Below are 24414 nucleotides of genomic sequence, written 5' to 3'. Positions count from 1 at the left end.
TTGTATGCTGAGTGGCTACTTTAGGCTTTTACACTCCTCTACATTTCAAAAAGAAATATCACACTCAACAAAAACTTAATTCCATCCAATTTAACAGTTCTCGCTACTTTCCATATTTTGGGGAATGATTTACATACAAGATCAGCTTCTAAACTATTAGGCATCCATCAAGTCATTTAGACTGGGGCCCTTTCAACTTAATTTCATCATATTAAAGTGATTTCGGTGTAATTTCCAAATAATAACTTTTTATAACTCTAGGGGCCTGCTTTTAACTTACAAAAACGTTGTGTGCAGCCAAATATGAATTTTAGGACTCAACTATACAGAATATCTCTGTCACTGTAGAGACTGACTGCTTGGGTGCTTTGCAAACAGTGAGGACGACCTTAAATAAGGGGCTGGACTATGTAGGTACAGCAGAACCCGCTGCCTCCCCTCAGTGATGCAGTGAATCTGCTCTGCGTTATGTCCGCTATATAAACTGCACACAGCGACCGGAGCTCACAGCTTCAGTGGACAGCTCCGTGGTGCTGACATCTCAGAACGACCACTCACTCACCCACTCTCTCTTAAGCCGCGAGACATGACTGGAACCATGGACGGATTCTCGTGGAAACTTTTTCTACTTTCTTGCCTGGTTGTTGTGGAGAGCTCTGCGCAAGACTTCGGACAGACACAGTTTATTTGCACGTCGGTGCCCAAGGATATGGACTTGTGCGCGGCCACGATGCAGAACAGCGGTCCGGCGGAGGACCTGAAGACTACGGTCATGCAGCTGCGGGAGACCGTGCTACAGCAAAAAGAGACAATTATGAACCAAAAGGAGACAATCAGGGAACTAACGTCCAAGTTGAGCCGCTGCGAGAGCCAGAGCCTCCCGGCGGCGGGACCCGGTGGGAGACGGCCAGGGTCGAAGAACACGATGGGGGATGTATCCCGGGGCACCACGGACACTCTGACCCAGCTGGGACATACTTTACAGACGTTGAAACAGAGACTGGAGAATCTCGAGGTAGGCAAGCAGAGGAGAGCAGCGCAGCAGGTCAAAAGTTAATTAAATTATTGCTTCCCCGGTTGTTCATCTGCATGAGGGTTAAGCCTCTAATATACTGCTGCAATATTTTTCTGGCTGTGTGAAGTTCCTGCTTGGAGCCACATGTGTTTTAGTTAATCTTTTAATTGACAGTGAGAAAGAAGCATCATGGAAAGTAAACCAGCATCCTTTTGAATAATGTGGCGCAGAGCTGCACATAAACAGGCAGTGCAGTGGGACCAGACTGAAGGCTTCACACGCGGAACATATTTCAGGGAGTTTTAACACCACAGAAAGTATTCATTGTGCCCTTTTAACCCAGTGTCTGTCTCCCTCTGTCCGATGCAGCAGTACAGCCGAGGGAACAACACCGTGCAAGCGAACAGTCTGAAAGATCTGCTCCAAAACAAGATAGACGACATGGAGAAGCAGGTTTTGTCCCGGGTCAACACGATAGAGGAGACCAAACCCGGCGCCAGGAATGACACCGATCAGCGGAACAGAGTGGAGTCCACGCTCACCACTCTGCACCATCGGATCACAGACCTGGAGAAAGGTGCGTTTGAATTGTGCGCGCACAAGACTTCCACTTTGCACTCGACGGGAGCTCTAAACAAGATTAGGTATAATTTAATTGGTTTTTAAGCTCAAGGGCGCCTAAGTCTTTCGAAAAAAACTGAAATCTTCAGTATCACAGCACTCATGTTGTGGAAGCGTTCACAATGCCGCAATCATCACGTTGCGCACAGAGTGTGTGTGAGGGAGGAGAGGAGAGCTGCATTGCTTTGCATATCTCAAGACCTGTTAGCACTTTGCTTCGCTGAGTTTATGTTTTTCAAAGGCAAAACCAGAGCACCTAACTTGCATGGGATCCTTATTGCAAATGCAGAGGTCATAGGCAGAGAAACTTTGCAGGGTGCACCTCGCATTGGCGCTTTTCAACACTTACAAATGTGGGTGCGTACGTTGTATGCAGGAGAGAGCCGGGAGACAGAGCCCAAATACACAAGCAAAAGACCGAAAATCATTGAAAACAGTGTTTCATCTTTAATTAGCGATGGTTGTAATTTTAAAATGGTACAAAGACAAGCTTTTTTTTTTTTTAATTTCTTCCATTAATCATATAAATCCCTTAATCGTCATCATGACTTCATGTAAAACCATATGTGGGTTTATCACTTATCCTCTATAATAACTGGCATCTACAGGTAAAGACAGCAGGCCGACAGATACGTTTCAGCTCACCTTTCCCCTGAGAACCAACTACATGTACGCCAAAGCCAAGAAGAGCCTTCCTGAGATGTACTCCTTCAGCGTGTGTCTGTGGATCAAGTCCAACGCCTCGCCTGGCGTGGGGACATCCTTCTCCTACGCTGTCCCGGGTCAGGCCAACGAGCTGGTGCTGATCGAGTGGGGGACCAACCCTATGGAGATCCTTATCAATGACAAGGTAATGGAAAAGTGATTATCATGGATAAAGATGGATTTCACACATTGTTTACATTTGCAGGGCGTCATAATGGCTTTTCACATTTACATGTATCTTGTAAATATTCAGAATAAATTACAGTGGGTGCAACAGTAGGAAAAAGTTACAATACTTTGTGCTGGGATGACTCAGAGTAACCAGACAACTTCTCATGCGCCAGAAGGAAATGGAATAAAAATAGACGCTGAGGTGTCTCCTTATTATAGAGGAAACGATGTGTGACTGAGGAAGTAACTAAGAGAAGGTGTGGAAGCGATGCGTTTTTGATTCTGCTACTTAAGTGTGAAATGTAGAGAAAGATGTGATTATTTTTGTTGCAATGTCTCTGCTGCAGGTTGCAAAGCTGCCGTTCCTCATCAATGATGGGAAATGGCATCACCTCTGCATCACGTGGACCACCCGTGACGGGATGTGGGAAGCCTTCCAGGATGGAGTGATGCGGGGGAGCGGAGAAAATCTGGCACCGTACCATCCCATCAAACCAGAGGGAGTGCTGGTCCTGGGACAAGAGCAGGTGGATATTCATTTTCAAATCAGCAATTGCAACTTTTGCACTTTAATCCCTCACAAATTTGGAAATAATCCTGACAATTATGCATTTCATTTTGGACAAAGATTGTTAGAATGTTTATGAAATGAGACTGTGAAGACATTGAAGAGGTTGCCATTGAGGCTTTCAAATCAATTTCGAAAAAGATCATCCCAGGATTGGAAAAAATAACAGTACTTCAGTCATTTGGTCTGAATATTGACAGGGAAACATTTGAGATTTTACAGAGAAAATCCCTTTGTTGCACAGAGCAAGACATATCTATGAAGAGACCTGTATATAATCAAGCATTCTGCCAAATGACACTGCTAAATAAAATGATATCATGTATGCAAACATAAATTAAATGTTTCCCAGACTGGAGTTCAGTAAAATCAAAATTAAAAACAAATTTTTTAACTAATCTAAGAACAAAAGTTCTCTCAGTTGAGGCTACTTATAATAAAATGTGATCATATTTAGTCCTCTGCTCAAATGCACATACATCTAAGACGTCTCCAAAGGACAAAGTGTGGAGTTGTTCCAACTTCTCTGACCACTTAACTAACACTTTGATGTGCACTTGAAGTGGTGACGATTGACACTTGTCTGCATTGTTTGACAGGACACGTTGGGAGGAGGCTTTGATGCGACACAAGCTTTCGTCGGTGAACTAGCAAACTTGAACATCTGGAATAGGAAACTTTCTGTCACAGAGATCTACAACTTGGCGACCTGCAACAGCAAACCGTCGGCTGGCAACGTCTTCTCCTGGACAGAGAGCAACATCGAAATATTTGGCGGAGCGACCAAATGGACCTTCGAGCCTTGCCGTTCGCTCAACTGAACTGCAATTTCACCGTCCAAGAAAGTCCACTCTGTGTTTCTGAGCTTTTGTCGTTCATGTCTTCATTTGACGTTTGTTAGAGACTATTTGAGTTGTTGGTAAGCTTAAATCTGGGATTTCTATCGTTCTTAGATATATTATGTGCAAAACAACACTTTTCATCTTGAGGAAAAAAAACAGAATTCATCATGTAAACCTCAGAGAGAAAGTAGTGGTATTTGTTTCGGTATCTGTTTCTAATTTTTTTTCTTGGACGTTCAGTTGAAAGCACACCTAAGCTTTTCGTTTGGCTTATTTCGACTTGGACTGGCAGCTGGCAATCTGCGCCTTACGTTTGGACAATTCACAATCCAAGAGAGGAATTACATAACCGCTCCCACCCCCTTCCCTCTGGAAAGTGGGAGATTACGCTGTCCATCCAATTCTTATCAGTGTTTGGCGGTGTGAAGTGATGTCTGGCGCAGTACTGCTCCCTGCGACCCCCCCCCCCCCCTACCTCTCCTTCATTCTGCCCTGCCCCTCCGGAACTTGCACTGTGACTGACTAAGAGATTGCCAAGAGAGGAGGGTATGTTGAAGGACATTGCAAAGTCAGGCTTTGGTACAAGTCAATTTGTAATTGTTGTTTAGCTTCAAGTGTAAGAATGTCGTTAACTTGCCAACATTGCTACAAAGCCTGGGTGCCTTGGGCTGGTACAAATATTCAGCACATTCAATATGTTTTAAGTTGCAAATTCAATGTTTACTGGTTTATGTTATCCTTTCTGAGCTGGGTTTAGTTTCTTGTTTCTTGGTAAATGTTATTTAATTACAGTTTGTTATCTGACATGACGTGTTTCGGCAGGTGTTTGTACTACTCTGTATTAGGAATGTTACAGTATGTGTATAGTAACAGCATGAATGACAGAGTGCTGTGAAAGCATTGTTGAAATCTGCTTTACTATCTTCTCTGGGTCTGGGTTTTTTACTGTATTGTTATATGCTCCAAGCATGGCAAAACTGAGAGATCAAAAATTTAATTTTTGTAATAAAATTGTGATACTTAATGTCACAGTGCATTCCTGGCTTTGGTTATGTGTATCGAAACATGTGAAGCTGTGAGAGCACTGGGAAAGGTGATGCAGAGCGAGCGGGTGCTGGAGATCAGATAGTACATTTTTACCATGGTCAAAGAGTAAAGACAGAAAGCTAACTGCCAGATAAGTGAAATATCCAAAGGCAGTGAAGGTCACAAAGAGGGCGCTCGAGAAAAGAGATGAAACTGTGTGGGTCTCTGTGTGTTTGTGTGCTCTGACTCTTTTTAAGCTGACTGCAGAAGATAACCCACTCCCTGCTTTGTTGTTGCTGCTGTGAGATGCAGTGCCGTGCACTAAAGACAGCGAGGTTGTCAAAGGGGAAAAGTGCTTCGTCATATCAGCCTTTCAATGGCTCAGTTCAACGGAGAGCAGCCTAAACTAAAACTACAGCAATTCGAGCTCAGCTGAGGTTCAGCTCAGTTGACCTGTTGCTGGAGCACCAAACATTAGCATTGAAGAGATGGGGCTGTTCCTGCATCTAAATGAGACACTTAATCCCTTACACTCAAGCGTCAAGTGGTGAAAGAAAAATAAATCAGAACAACACGATTTGTTCTGCTGCTATTAGAACGCCTTTCTTTCCTCACCATGAGACACTTTAGAAAAGCTCCTCACAGTGTGCAGCTGTTATCTTTGTTTTTCAACTCATATTTTCTTTATCAAGAAAACCTCTAAGTCATGTTGTGCCGAATAATTTCTGCTCATAAACACCACATTTCTTTTGAATAAATTTATTGACCTTTGACTGAAATATTACTGGGGAAAGATGAAGTTGTAGGTCTTCGCAGGTTTGACTTATGCCTGAATTAGTTTAGTTAGCTTTCTGCGGGAGTGTTTACATACAAACGGACAATTCATTTGCATACAGCGCATCAACATAAAACTACAACAGCTGTCAACTTTTACACTTCAATAATTCAATAATACTCAAATTTAACTGAGCTTCAACTGCTCAAACTGCTCTTTAGAAACCTCACAGTGGACTTTGTTTGGCTCAGGAGGAATTGCATTCTTAATACTTTAAACAATAATTCAACTGCTTTGAGAACTTCTTCTTCAACTGACTTCCTAAGCTACTTTCAGCATCAACATGTCAACTGACACTTCAACTGATTTTTATTTTTCAACTGTCTGGTGTCAGTGCTTAATGGATAGACTACTTTGATTGTTTAGAGTACATACATTTCAACTGCAATTTTGATTGCTTTAAATTGCTTTCATTGTTGTTCATCCGACATGTTAGCAACTCTCATAGCTTACTCTTTCATGTGTAGTTCAACCGCTTTCAATGTTCAGATACAACACTGAAAATTCAACCGACTACCGGGCTTCAATTTAAAACTAAAATTTCAACTGCTTTCAACTCTTCCCATTCCAACAGACACTATCAACTTTTTCCGTACCTCAAATTCATCTGACACTTCAACTTATATAATTACCTCAACTTAAAGGGGATTCTGAGCCAGGATTGCATCCACATGGCTCTCAACATGGAGATGGCTGAGCCGGCGGTGCTAACAGCGACAGCCGTACTGACAGAGCTAACAGTGTTCCCCTGAGGGAGAACCAGAGGGTGTGGGCTTTGCGCTAGTGCAGTGGTGGCGATTAGGAAGGCAGTGGGACACACACACAGGGATTCACATGCACTAACATGGACGTACAGCCACACCGGCTTACACACATAGCACAGAGAAGCTGAGATAACACACAGATGGAGAGTGCCTTCTTTCTCTGCTCAGGTATACATTACTCCACTATATCTTTACATAGAAAATAGTTGTTTGCTGCTATATTAATGCTCTGAATATCTTATGTAGTTCATTTACACTGCAACTCCCATACAACATCTTACATGCAAACTTTTATCGTTTACTCATTTTTAAAGAAATTTCAATTTGTTTCCCTTGTTTGCACCTGCGATATTCAGCAGCAAGTTTAGCTTCACACTGTTTTATGGAATGAAATTCCACTCCTTAATGTGGTTAGCTCATGAATACATTCATTGAGCCGTGACTGAAACATTATTGGGGAAAGGCAAAATTGTAGGTCCTTGTTCTGTTCAATAAATGTTGATCTTAACTTGACCTTGAAGGGGATTTTCTTTAGCTGAGAGAGAGAGAGAGAGAGAGAGAGAGAGAGAGAGAGAGAGAGAGAGTTTGCATCACCTTAATCTCCCATGATGCACAGCAGACCGCAACCAGGGTCAGGAACATTTTAAAAGAATGACATGGCATTAATACAAGGCATCAATACAATTCCTGTAGCAGCATGAAAAACAGAGGCAGAAAACAATTTATTCTATCCCTTAGCCACGTTGGCAGATGGGTCCCAAAACACTTGGGTATATCAGCCAATTATATTTATAGAAAATACCAGGACAGCTGAAAGATGAGTGGAGGTGTTTGCCAAAGTGGCTGTCATTGTAGAAGAACTTTCCAAATATATTCAGGATTTACAAGAAAAGTTTTGAACAGAAAAGTGTCAAAGTCTTTTAACTACGAAGTTGAACTGTTTGGATGAATATTATTTTGTGTCACTTTGAGACCAGCAGGTTATTCTACGACTGATTCAGCCAGGAAGGGGAGCAACCATGGCCAGATAATCCTGCATCTTATTTTGATGCCACCAAACACAACATCCGTCAATGGGCACACAGTCATAATCAGTAGGTGGTCTGCTTACTACACACAGCTAATACCCTCCCGGCGAAGTGCTGCTAATCCTGACCGAATATATTTCTGCAATGCAAATGCATTTGTGCGGATGGACTAAAATAGATCCAGGCAGCCTAAAGGATGAGCTTACTCTTGATATACATAAGACACAAAGATCAAGCCACCTCTTTCATGAACAATTTTGACTGACATTACATGATGAAATGTTGGAGTTACACCCACCTTTGCTGGCTCAGAAAGGAAATTAATTACAATGGAATTGTTCCATAAAGCCTTGACATAAGCGCTAAGGAAGTCACAGGGCTGAAGGAAACTGAGTAGAGAGCAACCTCTGAAGGGTTGTTAGTAATTTGCTGCTTCTAAGGTACAGCACACTACATAATGTTTTGCTGGCAAAGCACATAGCCTAGAGCACCTCCTCACCTGGCAATGTAAACAGACACGGAGGTTCATACTGGAGATTAGGAGAAGGTGTCCTGGTTTATTTTTTTCACATCAACTAATATCATGAAGAAGTTTTCAACAAGACTAAGAGCTATGCTGTAGACTAGCTAAATGCTAATGCCAGCATGCTAACATTCCCTCAATGATAATACTAGAATGTTGATGTTTAGCAGATATAATGTTTACCATGTTCCCCATCTCAGGTTAGCGTGTTGACCAATATTTGCTAATTACCACCGAAACAAAGTATTGGACATCAATACATTTTGACTTGATCCATTCAGTCGCTTAGTAGTGGAGATATTTCAGTCAGGAGTCTCGACCAAAGAAGTGGACTGACCAACCAACATTGCCATCTCTAATACATGCTACATTACTCAAATAACAGACAGGTGTGCTCTGAACAGCGCTTTAAAAGAAAATTTCGACATTTTGGGAAATACCTTAGCTTTTTTTCTTGCTGAGAGTTAGAAGATCGATACCACCTCTGTAGCTAGCCTGGCTATGTCCAACGATAACAAATTCTATTGACCGACACCTCTAAAGTTCACTAACATGTTAGGAATTGTCCTACCAGCGCCTCTTAATTTTCCTTTTCTCAACCTTCCTGTTAAATATCAGCAATAAAACAACTTAAAGTCACACTGAATGGAAGTTAATTTATGTACTGTGAGTATTACCCAGCAAAAACTGAATATTTAAGCGTTGTACATTTACAAGTGGGCGGGAGTGTAGCACAGTGCGAAGCTACAGAGGACTGTGGCTTCACACACACCTCCCTCGTCCCTCGTTGCAGATTGACTTATGCATGGATGTCATGATATTATTGGTTGAAATTGGTTGGTAGTAGCTTACCTAAGTGTACTTTATATTTTGTTTTGCAGGAAGAAAAGTTGACTGGATTTTAGTATCAAAATACATTTGTAAAAAAAATTGGCATATACTGTATTGTGAAATAGGTGCACAATATGACAGTGGATATGATCCTAACGAGTTACAAATGCATTTTTTATTTCATCTCGACTTTAAACATTTAAGCTAAGAAAATCTGTCTGAGACATACTGTTAATTAAATAAGCTAGCCTTGGGACCAATAGAGCATACATACATGCACATTGAGCATCAACAGCGAGTCCATTGTGGACTCATGAAGGTTAAACAAGCCATAATTATAAGGAAAGACATGCAACAAACAACAACCAAGTAGGCCAGGTTGTCTAGCCACACACAGCAGGCTCTATGGCTAAAATAACAACAAACCCTCTCAACAACTATACAAAGAGCTGCTACACGTTAAACCAAATCCAATCGAAGGGATTTAGTCGATTCTGATACCAAAATAATTGGGATCCACTGATTCCTTCCCGTTTCTTTTACTGAGGATGTATATCTGCCGTAACAACACAGAAGGAGCGAGCACTTTTAAAGATGGGCCCCCTGAGTCAAGCACCAGAGACAGACAAGAATCATGGTGCCACGTTATATCAATTCCTCCATGGAGGTGTTTTTTTTTCTTTTGGAGAGATTGAGTGAATAAAGACATGACATCTCTGCTGACATCTCATTAATTCATAAGCTGTCCCTGGTGGCTGAGACAAGACAGGAATAATGCTTCAGTTTAGAACTGCAGCAATTTCTCTCGTTAACATTGTGGCGACAAAGTAGCACCGTGTAATGAGAGTTTGGGGGTGCCATGCACAACCAATACAACTTGAGGAGGATGCCTGCTGAAAGAGTGTTCTTTCGAAGATCAGCAAAATGGTGAAGCCTTTGTACTATTGACAGCCTGCTTAATTCTGTCACTGGAGCTGTTTCATTGAGCTCCAAGACTTGAAATGGTCTAATGGATTTGCCTCACAGCAGTGAAAGTGGAGTGTCAACATTAAGTTTCCTCCTGAGAGAGGAGTGAGAAAGAAAGAAAAGAGTCTCGTCTTCTTCCTCTGCTCTCCTCCTCTCCGTTCTCCTCCTATGGTGAGAGCTCCCACAGACAGCAGGGAGTGGAACTTGTGGCATTTACCGATCAGCAGAAGCTTCCAGGAGGGATGCAGGGAGGATAATGGGGCTTCCTGGGCAGGCTGGGATCAAGGTCAATGAAGGCCATGACAGGAGGCTGCTTCACTGGTCATGTCTCACCGTGGGATGAAAACTCTCCATTAAACGAAGACTGTCAAGGCCCATACAGATAGGATCCACTCCTTTTTCAGCCAGTTACTTTGAACAAAGAAGGTGTTATTTCTCTCTAAATATAACCTGAATATCACACACAGACACACACATATACACAAACACACACACACACACACACACACACACACACACACACACACACACACGTCTCAGTGGGCTTCATGGGTAGCATCAGCAATTCACTAACCAGGCCAGGAAGACAAACACAAATGTTTCTTTAAAATAACCTTGGTTTTTAATTTTTGTATTTGAATATTTATGTTTTTTTTTTTTTTTAACAAACATACCTATAAAACATACCAAACATTTTAGAAAATGCTTCTTATTGATTACAAATCATGGTAAACAACAATAATGTAAAAACAACAGACGCTGTTTGTCCTCTAAGCGGAAGATCGGGGGGGTTGATACCCGGCTTCTACTCCGTATATCTAATAAGTGTCCTTGGGCAAGATACTGAACCCCAAATTATTCCCAAAATGCCATTGCTGTGTGAGAGTGTGCGTAAATTCATATTTAGTTCACATCCTGATGGGCAGGTGGCACCTTGCATGGCAGCCTCTGCCATCAATTAATGAACGCGCGTGTGTGTGTGTGTGTGTGTGTGTGTGTGTGTGTGTGTATGTTGACAAGTAGTGTAAATCATTTTGAGCGGTTGGAAGACTAGAAAGGCACTATATGAATGCACATCCATTTTACCATTAGCATTTAACATTTTTAAATGAATGTCTATGATGAAACAAGATATGTGTTGCAGCCCTACGCCGTCCATCTCAGCCGAGAGCGGAGAAATATCTCAGAAATGTCTGAGAAATGTCCACCCCGAGTCATGTCATAGAGACGAGCCAAGCCAAAGCTCAAAGTTTTCAGTTTGCGACACCCGATATAATGATGCCAGACAGCCCCACCATGTGTATTGCTCCGGCCCCTGGACAATTGACCCAATGTTACCCCTCTGTCGCCGAACCTGATGCCAGAGACTCACGGCCCCCACTATCCCCACAGGGGGTTGAACACAAGCCTGACAACTATAAACATACACGATGAACTCGGACTTTAATAAATGAATTAACAGTGCAGAAGAGAGATGAATCAGTCAAAGGCACAGTAATACAAGAGTGTTTAATCTAACTTTAAATGTGTTCACTTTGGAGCACATTAAAGATGACTTTAAGTCTGTAGTCAACATTGTAGCTCCAGACAGCTTCACTGTGGTTAGTCTTTCTGCCACCAATATTATTTTATACTTGTCAGAGCATTTATTTATTGGTTTGATTAAACTTTACAGCTCATATTATTGTATCAAGCTGTGTTTCTTTTTCATTAACACCATTCATACTGTTGCAAGCGGGAGTGCTGCCTCCCTCATTTAATAATCCACAAGCAAACTGTGTGGATGAGGAATAAGCAATTCTTTGAGGTATCGGTATCTACAGTATGTGAGTGTGTCTTCATCCCAAACAGGTCTGGAACATCCTGTTAATTCTGGCCCTTTTTCGTGATGCAGAAGCCTTTTGAAGTGTATGTTTGATCTGAAACCCTGCAGAGTTATGACCCACAGTTGGATGCTCTTGCCTGTGGCTCTGGGGGCTCAGGTGTTTGTGATGAGCTTCTCCCAGGTGATTCCAGGTAAGTGTGTTTGACATGAATGGGTGCTTATTTTACACTTGATTATGTCATTTAGAAATTTATTTTAGCTAGGTTTAAGTGTGCAAGGGTTATCAAACAAACATAAAGTTTCATTTCAATCAAGCAGAAAATAAAAACAACCATGACTGCAGCACACATGCCCGGTGATATATCAGCACCAACCCTGTATGAAATCCCATGCCACTTCTGTTCTGCTTTGATTTATTAATGTGCCTAGCCCTAACCTACTGCCACTTACCCCTCGCTGAATCCTCAATGAAATATGTATGGCTGACGCATGACAACAGGATGTGAAAGAGGAAGCTGGGGGAACACTGAGGAAGGTGAAGGGAGGCGTCATCGTCGCCAGGAGGCCTGATCTCATTTAAAGTTTTGTCTTGAACTTCCAAATCAGAAGACTTTATTCAAATAAAAATAATTGAATACTTTAAATTAAAAATGATTATATAGAAGTAGTATAAAATAAGTATAATTACAAGAACATTATTACTAAATAAACAACAAGCAAAAGAAGAACTTGAAATTGTTCAGAGGACTCACCAAACACCTTTGCATGATACAGTAATGTATGTACACTTTAAGAAATTATGGATAAATCAAATTATATGAAAAAGCCATTTATACTAAGGGAAAGACTTACATTTACTAATTAAATGTATGATGATCTCCCTTTCCCACAACAAAGAATCTTACTCAATTGCCCCTCCCAGCTCCTTTACAGTCAAGATGGCGGCAGATAACAAAAACAGGGATTAATTCATCTCGTATCCTGCTTAACTACATATCAGGTATGGAATTTATCTGCAGATGCTCCGGTTCAAAATGTGACAAAACTTTTCTACGGATGTCAGTTTTTGAGCCACAGCAAAGGCCTGAGACAGACTAGCTGAGGCTTTTGCAACTGAAGCAGATGTGGTTAAGAGGAGTGAGGAGTCAGCAGTCAATGACGGTATAAAATAAATGTCAATAAAATGTGTTTTTCAAAAAGTGGATCACTGCAACCTTGAGAGGTCCGTGAGCATAAAGTCATAAATTATCACAACAAGTATGAAGCTGATGGGTCCAGTAGTGTGCTAGATTAACTCTGGAGAGACAGACAGGTACACACGTGTCTGAAACATTGTTTTTAAGGTAAGAGCCGGACTGACCCTGGCTCTGTGCTTATTGTCAATGGTGGTACGTTGTGAAATTGTCTTAATGCAGGAGACAAAGTCAAGTCAATTCTTGAAACTAGGTTGTAGTGTAAATGAGTGATTCAGGTGATAAGGTGGCAAAGCATTACCTTTCTTCTGAGAGAACTTCGTTACGTGACACTGTTTAATATTAAATCGTTTCACTTATATGGCCTAAATAATTGATAATTAGCTTATTGAATAAATTCTCGGAAAGGAACTTCACTTTCTGATAAGACACCCTTCTTTTAAAGATTTATAGCTGGCTTAATCTCTTGTAAATAATGGCATTGTCAATGGTTAACACATTGATATATTCTTATTTATAGGCCATTAATAAGAACAACTTTGGGCTGCCAGGTGGGTAAAAATCAGTCACAAGCCATCAAGTCTGCAGTTATAAATGTTGGTCATTAATAAATGCACATGGGTGTCTCCTTTTCTAACAATCAAGTAACACTGCTGTTTGGATGCTGTCATTAATAATAGGTTATGAGTGTCTAATTTTCTAATTAACAACCAAGTCTGCAGTTTTACCAAGTAATTAATGAATGGCTTTTTACAATAATCCCTCAATTCTACGTCATAATGTTATTAAACTGCTGTAAAATAACAAATAATAAATGAATGCATTTTCTGTTGGAGTTTATTTTCTTCCTCTTAACTAGAAAAACAAAGCGTCATGCTAGAGGGGCGTTACATATTTAGCACTTTCATGGAACAGGATCTTTTTTTATGCTTCCTTGTTGTCAATGGAAAATGTAGTCAAATGTCTCTTGTGTTTTAGATGTTTTGATGTTGTTTTTGTGATTTAAAAGAAAAGTAAAGTAACGTCGTTTTTGGGTGCTTTAAATGGGTTATAAGTGATGTATTTAGAATTAGTAAGTGATGTATTAACCCATAATAAAGCAAATACACCATTTGTAAAGGTGTGGTGGTAGAAGGACTTGCATAATGAAGGCTACATAGAGTAGCACAGTTTAAGGAGTCACACTGCTTTTGGTTCCTCCAAATGTTCCTCTGCACTGTGTTCTTCATAAGCCTGTACCCCTGGTTTTCATTTTCAAGCCTTCTCTCTCATATTCCCTCGTCCTTCATCATCCTCATTACTCTCACTGTGAACCCAACTCAGCAGGCGTATGCTTTTTCTTTATTTTGCCGTTAAGCATTCTCTCTCTCTCTCGTTTTCCTCCCTCACTGCCTTTTTCTTTTCCTTCTCTCTCCCTCCCTGTCTCTGGGGAGCCAGTTACAGCCGATATCTCACAGAAATGGGCCATCCACCAGAGGAGGCCAGTGATTTCCATAACGGGGGAGGCAGGGGCGGGAGCTCATAGAGGTCTGCTGCATTGAGAAACCCTACTAGAAGAAAGGGTGTGGACAAGAACATCACAGAGGGGATACAAAGTAAAAGCATAGGTGACAAGAGAAAGAAAATGAGTTACCTGGACACGAGCAAGTCAACATATAGGTCCAGGACATGTCTTTTACAGACCCCCCCCCCACAGGGGCCAGTGAAGTGAGAGACAACTGCAAATGGGATGATGTAACCTCCTGGGGGGAGGGGGCTAAGTATAGGGACTGATCACATATTTAAGGTCAGCAATATTAGCACTATAGTAAGTGGATGGTTTTGCAGCCTAATCAAGATTAACGCCGTGACTCTCCCTTGAGTTTTGAGGACTCTAATGGTAAGGCTCGTCCTGTGATCAATGCCCTGAGGAGGGGAAGAGATACAGTGTCACAGAGGAAGAAGGTGGAAGAGAGATCTGCAAATAAAGTAGATAGTGAGCGACAGATGAGGTGAACAGGAAAGATGCTGGAAAAGGAGAAGGGGAAAAAAAAAGGGAAGTCGTGAAAGAGAAAGACAGATCAAATGAAGCAAAGTGAAGCAGACAAAAGACAGAGGCAGGGAAGTAACAAGAGATGGGGGGAGGTTATGAAAGGCAGGCGCAGCAAGACGGGACCGACGGTAGTGAAACAGAGTAGATGCTGCCACTGGGTGCACATACATATTCCATCTCTAAAGCTGCCTTTCTTAGGAAACACCGATACCCCCCTCCTCTTCTTCTCTCTCTGCCAGAGCACCGCAATAGCAGTATGAATAATTGAACGAGCCTGAATTAGGATTGAGAATTTCTGTTGCGGTTGTGTCTGCTGGTGCGGCAGGCATGAAGGCATTCATGACAAAAACTAAATAAAAAAACATACAAACACAATTCCTGACTTTCCTGTTTGCATCAGAATAAATGTGAGAATACACTTGTGTCACATAAGCACACACACTATCTCATGCACACGGCTAGATCAGAGTAAGTAGCCCGTGTTGCTGTTTCGCTGTGGGGATTTGAGTAAAGAAGAGAATATTCAGCTACAGATGTACCAGAGCCTTTCTCAGCTCTCTACTGTATGACATTGAGCTGGTGTTCAGAGTCACAGTCTGAGAGCAAGAGAGAACAGGGAATGTTTGATATGAATATTCCCGAGCAGATTTCCACAGAAGGGAATTCCATGAATGAATCAAATCAATTCGTTTTTCCAATGGAGAGAGAGAGAAAAAAGTTAGACATGTACTGAAAGACATATGTGTGTTTTGATTGGGAGAGGAAAGAAGAGATAGGAGTGCTGCAGTGGATGTGAGTGTGAGTGTGAGGGAGAGACAGAGAGCTGCAGTAGATGTGTATGCTTAGTCTGTGTGTAATTGTGTGTGTGTGTGTGTGTGTGTGTGTGTGTGTGTGTGTGTGTGTGTGTGTGTACAGAGTACCTGTTTAAGTGCCTGTGAGATGTGGAACAGAAGGGAACTGTGACTGTGTGTGTATGAAAGAGCAGGAGGGTGTATCCACTGGGTATTGTCAGATCGGGCCAGAGCCACAGCTACAGCACCCGCGTGTGTGTGTGTGTGCGTGTCTGAATTTGTGTATATATGCTCCACTTCCAGCTTAATTGGCCTAAATCTGCCATTCTGTGAGGCCCGTTTCTTGTCCCTCCATGTGGCCTCCGGGGAGAGAAGAAACATAAGTGACATATTAATCTAGTACATTCTCTCTCTCTCACACACACACACACACACACACCTGCCCACACACACACACACACACCTGCCCACACGCCTTGCCTCCATCTGGGAACAAAGCCAACGAACGTGCAGAAAATAATTGGGTCAACTTTGAATTGTTTAATCCATATTCATATGGTTTACACAAACACACACTCCTTCATGACATAACATTTGACTTGCATACCTTTGAAACCTGCTATTAGACTATACAAATTTTACCCGATGAAGTTCAGAGGATCGTAACTTTATTAAAAGTGAGTACATGTGATTGACTGTGTGCAAGTTTCTTTGTTTTCTTCACAGTCACAGTTTTTGATTGTACACACCTGTCGATTGGACTTAATGATATACATGAACTTTGTAATACACACAGTGGAAAAAACTATAGCCCACAAGTCTTAAAGGGTCTCTCAAAAAATGTAGAACTGCACATTCATAAAGTAGGGGGCCTTGCAAGAGAAAGATGAAAGGATCCTATTCACTTCTAATCGTAATTAGAAGGCAGACAAAAGACGGGAGGTGGTTCGCTTAACCTGTGTATTGTGAACACAACAAGCTCCGACTTGTTATTAGGGATGCTCCGTTGAATCAGCCACCGACTGTTATCCCCCAATATTCAGAAAAATGATGCGTTCGGGAGATCAGCATTAATGCTTTCTCTTCGCCACTTCCTGATAATGCTGAAATTTGCAGGAGCTGCTGGTGGGCAGCACAGTCCTGCTTGGCTAAATAATGGAGCAAACAGCTCTGAATGGAGGTTGCATTAAGTTACATTATGATGCATTCAGGCTCTATTCAGAAAGTGAAAGTTATAAGGTTACCATGATTTGTTCAAATGTAAAAAATATACGTTTTTGGTAAGAAACTTGAATAAATTTCACAATAATATAAAATAGATATTTCAGAGTGAATTAGAAAAAGCAGAGAATCTGCTGACCTAAAAGACACAAATGCCCCTTTTACAACGAACTGGACAGTATTCTGTGTGGAACCGCCGGTGCCAACCCTACAAATGTAATTGAAGGGGAAAGCTTTGACCAGCAGAGTGATGAAGGTAGGAACTATAGTGTGAACATAAAGAGGGCTGAGGTCCCAACAGAGCTGAGGTGGACCAGAAACAGAACTGAGACCTCTTTCAAATAAACTCAGGGTGTGAACACAAATATAACTGAGTCCCTTTAGTTTTGGTCCACTTTAAGAGGACTGAGTTTGGTTTGTTTAAAAAAGGACTAAATGTGAAAACACCTAGTCAGACCCTCCCTGCCTTTTAAAACAGTCTTTCAAACTCCGAATTTGTCTCCTGGTATAAATGTATTGCTGAAATACCCTGATGACATCATCAGGTTACTTTCTAAGGCTTGTTAAATTCTCAGAAGTGTACTTCTTAATCCAGTTTAGGAATCTAAACTGAACAGAAGGTGCTGCATTAAAGTGTAAAGCAACACCACAACTACAGATGTAACTCTAAATCAGACATCTGTTGTGTTTAAATGGTAATGCAAGGCCAACAATTAGGGAAATGAAAGCAAAATCTCTGCCGCTAAATGCTGGCTGCATGCTAGCAAGCTTAATCAAAATAGCAGATCCAAGAGAGCTAGCCCACCAGTACTTTTATAATGCTAATGAATGCCCTCGTGGCCATAAACAAGCACATTGCTGATTACTCATTAGTAGTAAGGACCATTTGATCCACATGATTCACACGACTCTGCATAAAGCCTTACTGGCAGGGACACTGTTTTGAGTGTAGCTACTGCAGCAAAAAACATTACATAATATAACATATAAATAAGTTTGAATTACATAAGCAAGCACAGAGAGGCAGCAACTTTTTCTCGAATCAGCGGCTGGGGACTGAGAGCTGGCGGATGATGGAGGGTAACAGATAGAAAGCAGAGAATCAAAGCGATGATTCAGCAGCTGAGTGAAAGCCAAGCAGAAGGCATGTGGCTGCGAAGCTCACGATGACAAGGCAGAGAGAGAGAGAGGAGACTTCAAATGCAACCGGGAGGAAAGTACCCGGGTTCTCCTGCGTTAGATGAGCTTCATGCTGGGAGAGAGATAGAAACATGAGAGGAGAGAAAATAAAGAGGAACGCAGAAGAGTGGAAGTGGAAGAAACTAGTGATGTTATACTGATGTGTTCTTTCTATCGCGTGTCCACCTGTGCGTGCTATTCTGTAAACAACATTGCTGCATGTATGACAAGTTGATTTGAGGCACCATAAGATGATGGAGAGGGAAATAATCTTTTACAGTGAGGTCTTTGCAGTTCATTAGTGCTTTACATCACTGTAACTAGAGAATATTGTTTTCAAGATGCTTGAGCATTTCTCAGCAAACACTTTGTATCTCACTGTAATGACCAACAATGAACTGATCCTGAAGTATTTCCTCTGTAGCCAAAGCCTTGACTCCTCGGTGCCATTGAGTGCCATTGTTGTTCAAAAACTATTAAAAACACATCAGTGAGTCACACAGTTGCGCTAGGGGCCATGTTACTACATTAAGATAAACATGGGCACTGTAGTTTGATCAATGTGTAGTAATCCGCGTATGAAAATAGTCCACAAAAAGCACTGTTAACTCCTGTTTGGGTAACGTTTGCTTAAAATTGTTATTCAATTATTTGGCCTTCAAAGAAAATTAGTTACATATCTGTGGCCGGTTTTTAAACATTTGCTTTCTCATGAACCAATGGCCTTGGGCTCAGTACAAAAAGACCAGCCAGAGAAGTTGGTGGCGGTGCATGTATATGCGGCCCATGACTTTCCCTACATTTTCTTTTTGTTTTAATCTGTTATCTTTTCGTGTTTATTACTGGAGCAAATATGGCATATGAGAGATGCACACTGATCAACATCGGAAAAGGAAACGTACTGGAATAAGTGCGGCGAACCATCAGACGATCACCGCCCATGGCATCTTCCGACTACCAACCCAAATTGGTCGGACCAAACACGACCATGCAAACCCGCACAGAGTATAAAAGATTCCTCGTCATGATTCCACGTCAGCTCATGTCACTGTTGCCATCCTTGAGGAAAGCATAACCGAGGCTTTAATCAAACGGTATTGGTGTGGCATGCTACGTTGGTATGCCTGCTAGGACATTGGCTATTGTTTGAAATATTTATAATTGAGATTTACATGTGCGGTTACTATGACCCTCCTGATCCCTCAAAAGAGAAGGACCCAAGAGACCTTTGACTCATGACAGTCATAGTTAAGTTAAGAAAGTAGGGGTCTTGCAGATCATAGGAACCCTTCTATCTATGTATCTATCTATCAGTGAAATATCTTTAACTGTGGTGCATGTAAAGATTGGACTGAAATCCTAAAAAAGTAAAAACATCCAGTCATCTTGCAATCGTCCTTCAGGGGAAAACTAAGTGTGTTGATGCTCTGCAATAGAATATGACCTCATGGGATAAAGGCCAACCCATTCCCTGTTGCTTTCTCCAAGACCCGCTTACCAATTACTGCACTGATGTCCCAAAGAAAGACAACTTGAGCCCTATGCACACTGCAGAAATCCCTCGCCTCCCTCTAATCACACACAGGTAACTTAGAGATTCATTAAAAATCCTCCTTCTGTTCTTAATCTCATGTGCACGTCTCCCCTAAGGGACTTCTGAGAATCTCTTCTCCTCCCTGTTTCATTTAACTGGTACAAAAAAACTGATGTGGACATTGAAGAACAGGCAAAGGAGTCACCTTATGAGGGCATCCACCACCATTCAACACACATTTTGTCATGTACTGTTTTGGCAGGGCACATTTTTTGCAGCTCAGTGAGCTCTTATGGGAGTAATGAGTAGTCTTGGCATAAACTTAACTATAAAAAGTAATACATGCAATAAGAAACAAGTGAAAAGATGTTGAAATATCAAAATTAGCCAATATATTATAATATTCCTTATTTCAAAAATGTCCATTTTCAATTGTCAGAGCAGGAAAAACACAGGTGTATTCATGCAACTCCACCGTGAATGGGATTAGTTTCCAATTTAAATTTCCAACTGGGAAGTTGGAATTTCAGAGTTCCCAGTTGCAATGAAATGCGGCATTATACCATGGACTGACTGAATACTCTATTCCTATTGGCTGCAGGGTATCGATTAATAATGGACATAGTCTCGACGTATCTGCTGGTCGTGCAAATAAGCAACTCTCTGCTGATAAATTTACCATTTCAACTTGATGAGAAAGATGGTAAAATATAGGTCGATTGGTAATATTTGTCGTGTTTACAGTTTGTTTCCACTGCCCCCTGATGGCCATTAAATCATTTGATGCTCTACCAAAGATGTGGCAAATCAGCAAACTGTCATATCGATCATTTTGTAAGTCATTGTGTAATGGTCTTGGAAGGCACTGATAAATGCAACTCTATCACCAGACAAGATCACTGATATAGGACAATTGTGCAGAACTTTTTTAAATATCATATCTTGGGTATGGTTAAGGTTAGGCAACTAAATACTTTATTCAAGTTAGGGAAAAATATTGCTACTGATAATCAAAAATATATATTGCAAGTTTATGACAAAACAAGAACTCTGGTTTCCTGCATGGAAGTCAGATGCACAGCATGCCCATCCATCAAACCAACCTCCCCACGCTGCGCTTCACTGTTAGGCACAATTCCTTCTGCATTGGAAGTAGATTGGATGGAGATTCCGGATGAGATCCAAAAATGTCAAATACAGACGTAAGTCTTATACTGGGCTGGATAAATGATATTTTCCTACTGATGCAGACGTCAAATCAGAAAATCCTCAAATGGGACATTTTGGAAGTGACAGATGATGTAGGGGACCCCCACTGACTCTGTCATCCCCAGGACAAGTTCCTACCGGTTCACTCCCCTGCACATCCCTTCTATGGTTCTTATTTAAATACACTTGACACTTTTACATTACACTTACATTTTACTTGTTTAAAGTACTATTATCTGTTTGTTTGTGCACTTTATTTTATATTTTATTGTACATTTTAATATGTTGTTATTGTTTGCACTGTGTTGATTGTTGTTGATTGACGTTACCTTGGGGGATCCTCAACCGCTCCAGCACACACACCAATACACAAACCTGTACATGTTCACACGGTGTCCCTAATGCATCAAAGAGAGTTACCTTCAGTCAGGAAGGCAAGTTACAGAGGAAACGTATTCTTTCTGTTCATCTTCTCTAAAGCTCTGTATGACGTGATTTGTGCCTTGGCCCCTTTAATCTCCATCCAGCTGAAAACCACCACAGGGCCCAGGTATACTGTTGCTTATCCAGGAGGGAGACACAGACAGACATACAGTTAATATTTCATGTCTTCAGAGACTTTCAGCTCACGAAGAGTTTGGGACCACATGAAACACTGTTTGATGGTTAAACCAAGTAGTGAGAAATCAGCTGGAAGAAACCCCTGAGATGAAAGGGACTGAAGGCACTTTGTCTCTTATTTCTCTTGGAAGTATTCATCTGAGAGAATCGGAGATCGTTTTGGAGCACAAAAAAGGGAAATTGTAAACCTGTACGTTGCCCCTGTGATTCTGTGCAGTCTAGTATCTGTGACAATGTGTCTGCTTACATACTTACTTACATATCGTGGATACGTTTTGTTTGTTTCATAAAATAACTCATCAAACTAAGCTACAAACAAGGGAATCCCATCTGTTACACAGGATCAAAAGTCTGGGACTTAGCATTGCATTGAGACTTGAGTCAGATTTCAGTCTCACAAATGACAACTTGAGACTTGATTGGGTTTTGAGATTGAGATTTGTTTTGATCTGGTAAAATCCCAGAACAAGGCCAGTCTGACTTGCATAGCCACACATCTTAAATATTAAATTATTAGGCCTACTGTACTGAAAGGACTTTGTCATAGATATGGAGAAAAGCACCATAAACACTGCTTTGAATGGTAAATGTTCAAATACATACAGTTGCACACACAGACATGTTAATATGTTCATGAGCTAGCTATCCAGATTTAGCCAGCTAGCTGTATAATATACAGTATACATTCAGTTTTTGCCCCTTTTCTAGGGGTTATCAGGTGTATCAGTGTATAATGTAAGAAATCACAAACTGATGCAGAAATACTTGAAGCAACAATTCACAAAGAAAGAGCATTGAGAGATTAATTACAACGTACCTTCTGTAATTATTTAAATTCTCCTCTGCGTCTCCACATTGTTGTTGCATCTCTTTAAAGAGCTAAAGAAATTCGTCATCCAGCTGTGGACTCTTCTGTAAAATGTCTCTGTCCATCTCTGGAGCTCGTCGACTCCAAACAAAAGACGGCACTTTGCTCTTCTCTTTACAGATTGCCATGGCCCTCACCCGTTTCACTCGTAGTCCTTTGTCAATGCTACAGATCTGCTCAGAGAAATGTCTCAAGGGCAGCCACACTGTGGAGCATCTTCTCATTTGACCTGGTCAGAGCTTCAAGAGTTTAACTGATGGATTTCTTAAGCATTTCTTTGATTCTTGTTCCATGCTTTCAGACTTTTTTTTCTCATGATGTTCAGGGATGATACAGATGGGAGATGTCACTGCTCCCAATGATAAAGACAACAATGGTCCAGCGCTTTCTACAGTTTCTCCCTCATGTTCTCTTTCTTGCTTCTCTGTCTTTGAAAGGGCAAAAGGCAAAAATGTTCCCTTGAGAAAATGCACTCTTCTTTTGCTATATTTTAATATGTGTTAATGTAACATAATATAAAGAAGCAGTTATACCTAAAAAGTCTGTTTACTTAAGCCAAGTCTTCAACAATGCAGAATCATTCTGACTCACCAGATGTAGACTGTTGGTATCGGCCGGCATTCTCCTCCCCTTCCGCCATCTCCGCTATCTATTTTGAAAGGGCAAAGTCGCTACATCCTGGGCTTTGCAAGCCCATTTTGATTGGTTTCAAGAAATACAGACAAGCCAGAGCATTTATTCCCCCTTTACCAGAATGATAATTTGTAGAAGCAGACCTTTCTTTAGTGCCGACATAGCGCTGTGCAGGTAGGTCTGGCCATGCAAGACTACTACTTGGCTAGTTTAATTAATGACATCACTGTTTTACAATCATTAATGTTATATCTATTTAGATAAAGCTATGTTGGTGAATTCAACCCCAAAAGCGAGAAACTAAATGTCAAACCTGTGATGCTTGTTGTTGTATAAAGTATTAAATGACTCTCATTCCTTTTTACAGCAAGTTACAGGGCCACAGCCTTTTAAAACACAATATTGGAAAATCAACTTTTTGCGACACCAAACGAAACCTGGGGGAAAAGAAACAACAATTATAAAGCTAAGAATATTGTAACAAGACAAAAGCAGGTCAGAGTTGATGATGAATAAGCCTGTTTTTTTGTTTTTTTAAAGAAGGGAGAGAGAAGGGAGGATACAGAGAAGCTGCTGATAGAACAGAGGCAGAGCTGTCAGAGGGGTAGCAGGATCGTTGCCCTCTGTCAGAGTCTTCAGGCTCTAAAAAGCAAAAAAGCAAAGATGTCCACCAAAGTTTCAACTGCTCAGGGCCTCTGAAAGTCAGAGAGTGAAAGGCGAGATGGAGGAGAAGGTAGAAGGATTGCAGATGGTAAAACTGTGGTGCAAACAGAGAACAGCAGAGGAGGAAGAAGCTGCCAGACCAGTGAGGTAGAATCCTGTAGTGTTAATACTGCTTATTCATTAGCTTTGTATGACTTGTGAAGAATGCTAAAATGTTCATTAGGTATCTGGTGATGGATGATGGTTGTAAAAAATGCCTGATGAGAGTATTCTTAGTCTCTATTTTGTATCAGTTATTAAACATCTTTTGTGCTTTCAGCAGCATCAATCTGTCCCTACTGTACTGTATCTAAAGTATTTAGAGAGTGTCCTATGCTCTGTACATCCCTCTGACGTGGGGCCAGTCTGCGGTTTCTACCAGCTGATCTTTGACCCCTCCTGCTGATCAGTACTGCCCCATCTGACCACTTCTATTCCTGGCCACCATCCCTGCAGAGTCAGCCCCCTTCCCCCCTGCCCTTCTTTTTCCGCTCGCCTTGCTGAGACCGGCCTGGCACATCGGCGCCCTCTGCCAAGTCTGACTCACTTAAAGAGAGACACTCAGTGACAACACATTGGACACAATATGGCCTGGGACAGTGTGTGTGTGTTATATTGTTTCCCTTTCCCATACAGCTCACTGTATAATTTAAGATGAAGCACAATTCACACAACCAAGAGATATTCACAGATGACCAGCACTCTGGAGCG

The 24414-nt window shown here is 41.3% G+C and overlaps 1 protein-coding gene across 1 annotated transcript; it reads left to right on the top strand.

The window, feature by feature from the left end:
- The first annotated feature begins 483 nt into the window (after positions 1–483).
- LOC116394273 (neuronal pentraxin-1-like) lies at positions 484–6986 on the top strand. The gene is made up of 5 exons (XM_031867250.1): positions 484–1015; positions 1385–1592; positions 2245–2486; positions 2860–3039; positions 3680–6986. The coding sequence occupies exons 1-5, from the start codon at positions 587–589 to the stop codon at positions 3899–3901; spliced, it is 1281 nt and encodes a 426-aa protein (XP_031723110.1). The 5' UTR covers positions 484–586; the 3' UTR covers positions 3902–6986.
- The last annotated feature ends 17428 nt before the right edge of the window (positions 6987–24414 follow it).

This window comes from Anarrhichthys ocellatus, unplaced genomic scaffold, assembly GCF_004355925.1.
Source record: "Anarrhichthys ocellatus isolate YVR2014 unplaced genomic scaffold, GSC_Weel_1.0 scaffold38, whole genome shotgun sequence".
Lineage (NCBI taxonomy): Eukaryota > Metazoa > Chordata > Actinopteri > Perciformes > Anarhichadidae > Anarrhichthys > Anarrhichthys ocellatus.
This window is presented reverse-complemented; position numbering and strand designations above follow the sequence as displayed.